Below are 9,006 nucleotides of genomic sequence, written 5' to 3' on the forward strand. Positions count from 1 at the left end.
TAAGGTGCTGTGGACTGATGAAACTAAAATTGAGTTATTTGGCCATAACAAGGGGCGTTATGCATGGAGGAAAAAGAACACAGCATTCCAAGAAAAACACCTGCTACCTACAGTAAAATATGGTGGTGGCGCCATCATGCTGTGGGGCTGTGTGGCCAGTGCAGGGACTGGAAATCTTGTCAAAGTTGAGGGACGCATGGATTCCACTCAGTATCAGCAGATTCTGGAGACCAATGTTCAGGAATCAGTGACAAAGCTGAAGCTGTGTTGGGGCTGGATCTTTCAACAAGACAACGACCCTAAACACTGCTCAAAATCCACTAAGGTATTTATGCAGAGGAACAAGTACAACGTTCTGGAATGGCCATCTCAGTCCCCAGACCTGAATATAATTGAAAATCTGTGGTGTGACTTAAAGAGAGCTGTCCATGCTCGGAAGCCATCAAACCTGAATGAACTAAAGATGTTTTGTAAAGAGGAATGGTCCAAAATACCTTCAACCAGAATCCAGACTCTCATTGGAACCTACAGGAAGCATTTAAAGGCTGTAATTTCTGCAAAAGGAGGATCTACTAAATATTGATTTCATTTCTTTTTTGTGGTGCCCAAATTTATGCACCTGCCTAATTTTGTTTAAACAATTATAGCACACTTTCAATAAACTTCATTTCACTTCTCAAATATCACTGTGTGTATCTCCTATATGATGTATTTAACTGACATTTTTTTTATCGTAACAAACAACGATTTATACAGGAAAATCATGCCGATTAACAAGGTTGCCCAAACTTTCGCATCCCACTGTATGCTTTTACAAGGATGGTGAAGTTTAAGGAGATATGCAAAAGGACAACTCTGCTGATGTGTCCTGGAGACTGGAGGCTTCTCTTTCCCAGGATGCTTTGCACTCCCACAATGCAGTGCACCACCCACAATGCAGTGTATTACAACTTAACAATGCTAGATGGTGCTATAACCACACTAAACATTCCAGCAATATCATGACTTTGGCAGAATGAACTGCAATCATTTTCTAACCCTGCTGGGCAGAACACTAGCTAAGAATGCTTTGCCTTGTGGGGACAACATACTACAGCCATTGAAGTGCTTACTGGTCTGTAATACAGAGAATGGAGGAACAAGTGTACAGGAAGGAGCTGTCCCGTAGAAGTGAATGAGACGGCTTCTTGTAATTATACCTGCTCACCACTGCAATCTCTTCAACCAGCTGATATGGGGGGGGGCAGGTGCCAATCTAATATTAATGACCTATCCTAAAAATATCTTGGAAACCCCTTTAATTGATCAACTCTTTGTCACAAGAAGTGCAAGGCCCAGCACTCAAAGCTAGCTCTAATAGCAGCTAATGGCAAAACACAGGAATAAAAATGAAGACCTTTATTCTCAGGTATTACAGTCATGGTGTAGGATACAGTACACATATTTCATATTATACAGTCAGGTCCATAAATATTGGGACATCGACACAATTGTAATTTTTTTGGCTCTATACACCACCACAATGGATTTGAAATGAAACAAACAAGATGTGCTTTAACTGCAGACTGTCAGCTTTAATTTGAGGGTATTTACATCCAAATCAGGTGAATGATGTAGGAATTACAACAGTTTGCATATATGCCTCCCACTTGTTAAGGAACCAAAAGTAATGGGACAATTGGCTTCCTTAGCTGTTCCATGGCCAGGTGTGTGTTATTCCCTCATTATCCCAATTACAATGAGCAGATAAAAGGTCCAGGGTGCATTTCAAGTGTGCTATTTGCATTTGGAATCTGTTGCTGTCAACTCTCAAGATTAGATCCAAAGAGCTGTCACTATCAGTGAAGCAAGCCATCATTAGGCTGAAAAAACAAAACAACCCCATCAGAGAGATAGCAGAAACATTAGGCGTGGCCAAAACAACTGTTTGGAACAGTCTTAAAAAGAAGGAATGCATCGGTGAGCTCAGCAACACCAAAAGACCCGGAAGACCACGGAAAACAACTGTGGTGGATGACCGAAGAATTCTTTCCCTGGTGAAGAAAACACCCTTCACAACAGTTGGCCAGATCAAGAACACTCTCCAGGAGGTAGGTGTATGGGTGTCAAAGTCAACAATCAAGAGAAGACTTCACCAGAGTGAATACAGAGGGTTCACCACAAGATGTAAACCATTGGTGAGCCTCAAAAACAGAAAGGCCAGATTAGAGTTTGCCAAACGACATCTAAAAAAGCCTTCACAGTTCTGGAACAACATCCTATGGACAGATGAGACCAAGATCAACTTGTACCAGAGTGATGGGAAGACAAGAGTATGTAGAAGGAAAGGAACTGCTCATGATCCTAAGCATACCACCTCATCAGTGAAGCATGGTGGTGGTAGTGTCATGGCGTGGGCATGTATGGCTGCCAATGGAACTGGTTCTCTTGTATTTATTGATAATGTGACTGCTGACAAAAGCAGCAGGATAAATTCTGAAGTGTTTCGGGCAATATTATCTACCCAATTTTCAGCCAAATGCTTCAGAACTCATTGGACGGCGCTTCACAGTGCAGATGGACAATGACCCAAAGCATACTGCAAAAGCAACCAAAGAGTTTTTTAAGGGAAAGAAGTGGAATGTTATGCATTGGCCAAGTCAATCACCTGACCTGAATCCGATTGAGCATGCATTTCACTTGCTGAAGACAAAACTGAAGGGAAAATGCCCCAAGAAAAAGCAGGAACTGAAGACAGTTGCAGTAGAGGCCTGGCAGAGCATCACCAGGGATGAAACCCAGCGTCTGGTGATGTCTATGCGTTCCAAACTTCAGGCTGTAATTGACTGCAAAGGATATGCAACCAAGTATTAAAAAGTGAAAGTTTGATTTATGATTATTATTCTGTCCCATTACTTTTGGTTCCTTAACAAGTTGGAGGCACATATGCAAACTGTTGTAATTCCTACACCGCTCTCCTGATTTGGATGTAAATACCCTAAAATTAATGCTGACAGTCTGCAGTTAAAGCATATCTTGTTCGTTTCATTTTTAAATCCATTGTGGTGGTGTATAGAGCCAAACATTTTAGAATTGTGTCGATGTCCCAATATTTATGGACCTGACTGTATATGGGAATGAGAGATTTTTTTAAAAAAAATTTGCATGAATTTGTTTTAAACTGCAAATGAGGATGAGGAAAGTTTGAATTTTATACTATTTTTGCCCAGATTCCACCTTTCATTTTCCGAAGGAGCTCTGAAAAATGAAAGTTGAAAACTGATTGGTTGCTATGGGCAACTAAGCCAGTTGTACTTTACACCAGTTTTGATAAATCTCCAGCCGGGTTCCTATTTTGGTACAAAATAAATGCAAATTCTGTGCCATACTAAAATAATATATCAGAAATAAATACAATTAAAAAGTATGTTTTGAAAAGATGAAATGTTGATATGGAGATTGGCACCAAAGACCCAGGTCATGAAGGGGTTGGTAAAATCATCCTGTATTATATCACTATATCTATTGTCAGTTGATACCTTTTCATTGGAATGGCTGAAGCTGTTATTTCTCCTCTTCATCTAGAACCGTGTTGCTGAATGGGCAAGTTTTAAAGATGGTGGATGACAAAACATTGCCAGATTTGAATGGGAAGCAGTTGCATCCAGGCTCTCATCTTCTTCTCCCTTCTATGAGTTTTGGATTTTTTGTTGTAAAAAGTGCTATGGCCAGTGCTTGCCTATGATTTGAGAAAAATTACTGGTTTCTTTATGAATATTTACAGTTTTATGTATTTTATTTGATTAATAAATTCTTTTCTTTTTTTTCCATTTTGTTAGGTCACATTGTGCTGCTAGAATTGAAATTGAAAATCAATAGCAGATTTATTTCTGCATTGCAATGTGTAATAATTTGTGTTACACTTAAATGGGTTGTCTGGCCTTTACAAAGTGATGGTCTATCCTCCAGATAGGCCATCAATGGCTGATCAACAGGTGTCCAACACCCCCTACCCTGCTGATCAGATGTTCGGGTGTAGCTCCATCACCAGAACTCGGCACCGGAACTACTCGGCTCCATCAACCTTGTAGTGAACAGAGCTCATCACTGTAGTGCAGCTCAATGAGAGCAGCTCTATACAGTAGCAACGAGCTTCCTCCACTACAAGGTTAACGGAACAGTGTGGTTCCATCACAGACTTCCAGCAATGGAGCTACACCCGAACAGTTGATTGGCACAGGTCCAGGATGTCGGACCCCTGCTGATCAGCTAGTCATGGCCCATCCTGTTAATAGGCTTTACTTAGTAAAGGCCATACAACCCCTTTAATTGTGAATTTTTCTATTATTTTTCTTATTCACAACTGGACCAAAGGTCATGAAAGGGTCCAAAACCCTGTTTCACCAAAGAAAGGGTCTATATAGTGCGTATAAGCTGCACATGTTAGGTGGGGGGACACTCAATTACAGATTTTGCATTGGAGCTGATTGGCATGTTAGAACTTATATGTTACAGAATATTGAGGCATCAACTTGTAATCTTCTTCTTTTACTATTTGAATGCTACATATTTTACTATGGTACATATATTTGTTTGCGGTTCTTTGCCCAAATTAGTAGCCAGAAATCCTTGATGGACTTTGTAAAATATGGTTCTTTTCACCAGTGCACTACTATTGGCTCTTATGCATCAAATCAGCATAAGTGTTGCCCATAGAGAGCTAGGCACTTGTTTTTATTTTTGAGGCCTACTTACATGTCTGTAATATTGTAAGGCTTAATCAATAGCAATTCAATTAATTTTAAACTAAGGCCATGTGTTTGTTGCCATGTTTTTGTATCTGAAGCCAGTACAATACGCAACAATGTAATGGTTTCAAGCCATCTTGTAGATACATGTTTCAGTAGGGGAGATTTGAACTTTTCCTCAGGAGTCACCCATCCCTGGATAGTTCCATTCCCAGTTTGGTGAAGAAGGGAACAGTAGATTACCATTTCGCTCTTTTGTGCAACAAACAGTTAGATACACCCCTCCATGAATGCGTTTTTACTGTGACAGCCATTGCGCTCATTCAGACAATGCTGTTGGTTTGGGTTATTAGTGGTCAGTCTAGGACATTGAAATCTAAATAAACCCTAAATCTTGTTTCGGTTCTTTGAAAATTGAAATGGGTTTTCCAGGACTAGAATAGGCCATCGATATTCGGATTAGTGGGGTCTGACCCCCCAGCACCCGACCTCCAGATTAGCTGACTTAAAGGAAGAACGCCGTATCCTCTTCATTATTTATCTGGAACAACTCTGTATTTTTGGTAGTGGCTGTGCCAGGTATGGCAGATAACTGCAGCTCACTCTCATCCATGTGAATGGTAATGAGTTGTAATATCAGATGCAGTCACTATCAAAATCGTAAAACTGTACCTGGTAAACAATGAAGGGGACCCTTCAGTCATGATATTGATGGCCATAACTTTTTGTAGTTCCAGGTAATCCCTTTAAAGAGATCTCCGGGCCATAGATATTGCTGACCTCAGTGGGGGTGAGACTCATGGAACTTAACTGAATTAGTGAACTATTCACATGAATAGGAGTTGAGCTGCAGTAACCGGGCGCGTACTCTACACAGAGAACAGAGCTGTGCTTTTGGCTGCATCCTCTGTATTAGATCTGACCTGACAGCTGATCAGTGGGGGTGCCGGGTGCTGGACCCTCGCTGATCTGATATTGATGACCCATCCTAAGGTGTCACCCATATTAAGAGCCCGAAACCCCCTTTCAATACCCTCATAAATAGAGGGCAAATTCACTGTTAATACAGGGAACAAAGGCGCGCCATAGCGTAAGTACATCTAGTGCAGTGTTTCTCAACCCCAGTCCTCAGGCCCCACCTGCCAGTCATGTTTTCAGGATTTCCTTAGTACTGAGTAGGTGATGTAATTATTGTTAATGCATCAGGACTTACCTCAGATCCTTATTCTGTGGGATATTCACAAATCATGACCAGTAGGTGGGTCATGAGGACTGGAGTTGGGAAACACTGGTCTAGTGCAATACGATTAAAAAAAGGCTCCTGAATGGAGACTCACCTTGTAAAGTTGTGCTAGCATAGGCACAACCCTATTGTAGACATGTATGGGTGATGATCCCCAAGGATTATCTGGTATGCAGCCATGGGTGTCGAATTTTCAAAATGGAGGTGCCAAAACTCTCAATGAAGAGTAAGTACAGATAAAATAAAAGGACCCATTGGCGCAAAAAAACAGAGGAACACAATGTGATCAGGTGGATCTTCTTATTTATTCAGAGTAGTAAAAACAATGCAGCAACAAAAGGCAAATTAAGCTATACATATATTTACTTGCCTTAAAGGGAAAATTGTTTATAATGGAAATGTATAGGTTCTCAGCTGATTATAAAAATTGAACATTTCTATCGTGTTTTTTTTTTCGTTTTTTTATTAATTATATTCTTTATTTATATTCTTATAAATACAATTTAAAAAAATGGACAGCAAAGTCACAATTGACTCGATTACAATAATGAAATTATGCAGTTGAACAAATATGATATGCAACAATAACAACAAAGGGACTCGAGATTCTCAGTCTCTGTCCATAATTCTTTTAACAGAAAAATTTATAAAAAGTCCTTCCCCTCCCACCCAGAATCCCCCATTATCTCATTGTTTCGGGGGTCATGGAGTGGAATCAATCCTCTTAGGAGAAACAGTTACACATGCTCTAAATTATGCATTCCTAGTTTGAAATATTGTGCAAGGCCAGGAGACGGCCAGGTAGGGGTTATGACCAGTGTACCCAAGTCTTTTCCCACTTTTTTTGCCGGGTACTCTGGATTGCAAATCTCTCGCAATTTTTGACCTTCCTTATTAAGTTTTGCCACTCTTCCAGATCCGGTTGTATACTTGATCCCCATTTTCTTACTATTACTATTCTGGCTAATAACAAAGTTTTCAGCCAGAAAATTTCTTCGCTCCCAGACATTTCTGGGAGGGGAGAAAAAAGGCCTAATATGGCTGATTGAGCATCAAAAGGGGGTTTAATGGCGGTCCTCCTAACTAACGCCTCAAAAACTATACCCCCAAAAGGACTGTATCGGTGGACATAACCAAATCATATGGAGGAAATCTGCTTGTTCTTTTTTGCACTTCCAGCACTTGTAGTCAGAGTTTTTATAAATTTGAGACAACATAGCCGGAATATAATACAGACGATTGAGAATGTTAAACTGAATTAACCTATGATTGCCCTTTTTATATTCTTATATATGATCTTCCAATTTAGTGAATTGTTTAACCCCGTATCTTGAACCCTTTTTGACTCGCTTTTAAACTTCATTACATTACTTAAACCTTTTTTAATCTTTTTGTAGATCTGTGCAATTGAGACTTAATTCTCTGTGAACTCGTGTGCATTTACAATAAAATAACTTATTCTGAGTGGACAAAAACGCATATCTTAACTGATCATATCTATAATAGACTAATGATCTGTGTATATTTTCACCACAAAAATCTTCATTTGTAAGGAGTTTTGCTATAAAAGTTTTTTTCTAAAACTGTTCAGTGTTTTTCTTCTATTTCTACAAATATTCAATTTAAACTGAGCCATACAATAGTTACCTAGCAGTACAATACAATACTTAAATAATACTGCTATGCAGTGCCAGATAGAAATGATATAAGCTGCCTAATACCACCAAGCTTCAATACAGTTGCAAGAAAAAGAAAGTGAACCTTTAAGAAAACTTCAGAAACAAGTGTTCATTGCTAGAAAAACTCCCACCAGAATGGTATACATAGGACACCATGAAAGAAGCTGCTGCAGTTAAGACTACGTTGCTGAGGTGGCCATTATATTCCACTATGCTTCTAGGGAATTGTTCTATGGACAGGTGACGCACAAGATGGACTTTTAGGTACAAATGCAAGACACTGTGGGGATGTATGAAGACTGGCATCGGTTCCACTAGTCTTAAAGGGGATGTCTTATCTCATACATTGGCGGCAGGGGCGTAGCTAAAGGCTCATGGGTCCTTGTGCAAGAGCCCAGCTTGGGCCTCCCTTTCCTCAGTGCTTTGTGGCCATGGGCAGGGAAGCACATAGCTTTTGTGCTACCTGAGGCAACAATTGAAACATCTTGACTAGGGAGGAGCGAATCGACTTTGGTTGCTTCATCCGAAGTAGATTTGCATAAAACTTTGTTTGAATACTATATATACAGTATTAGAATGTATTGGCTCCGATGAGCCAAAGTTATTACTTTGGGAGGTCTGGCGAGACTTCAGGTAATAACTTCATAAATTAATTTCTACAGTAAAAAACCTTGGTACTAAACTCTGGTTCGGTTCCAAGGTGCCACCTGGACAGTATTCTAACAAAGTTTTATGCAAATCGACTTCCCCAGAGGTGTAACTTGACCAGCATGCACTTTCAATACCGGTGTCCTCTTATGCACCACAAGGTTCTTTGGGCTCCCTCAGGCTCCTGGGCTCAGTAGCGACTGCTACCTCTGCACCCCCTATAGATACGCCCCTGATTGGTGGCATATTGCTAGGATATGCCATTAATGTCAGATAGGAGCGGGTTCCAGAGGTGACACCCGCACCTATCTCCAGAATGAGTCCTCCAAAGTGAACGACGGTGCACCACTCAAACGCGGCCACCCTCCATTCACTTCTATGGAAGTCCCAAAAATCAAGCGCTGCTTCGGCTATTTCCAGTTTTCCCATAGAGATGAATGAGTGCATCTGCAGTGGGCTCTCCATTCACTTCTATGGGAGTTTTAAAAATAACTGGGCTATTTACAGAATTCCAATTAAAGTGAATGGAGAGCACATGTGCTCTCTACTTTCATTCACTTTGGTGTGCCCTTTTGGGACCCGCATCTATCTGACATTGGTGGCATATCCTAGCATTATGCTGCCAATGTATGAGATGACACAACCCCTTTAATAGCATGCCAAGCTGGCATATGATGTGCCAGAATTATTAACAGTTATGGCTCCTGGA

The 9,006-nt window shown here is 40.4% G+C and overlaps 1 protein-coding gene across 2 annotated transcripts in view; it reads left to right on the forward strand.

Annotated features, from left to right (window-relative positions):
• HPSE (heparanase) overlaps positions 1-3,823 on the forward strand; it is a 77,030-nt gene extending 73,207 nt beyond the window's left edge. The window contains exon 11 of one of the 2 annotated variants that reach the window (XM_040418005.1): positions 3,565-3,823. In XM_040418005.1, coding sequence (XP_040273939.1) covers positions 3,565-3,724 — 160 coding nt within the window. In that variant the 3' untranslated portion in view covers positions 3,725-3,823. The remainder of the gene's footprint in view (positions 1-3,564) is intronic. The other variant, XM_040418004.1, reaches the window with a different exon arrangement.
• The last annotated feature ends 5,183 nt before the right edge of the window (positions 3,824-9,006 follow it).

The sequence above is a fragment of the Bufo bufo genome, chromosome 2 (genome assembly GCF_905171765.1).
Source record: "Bufo bufo chromosome 2, aBufBuf1.1, whole genome shotgun sequence".
Taxonomy (NCBI): Eukaryota; Metazoa; Chordata; class Amphibia; order Anura; family Bufonidae; genus Bufo; species Bufo bufo.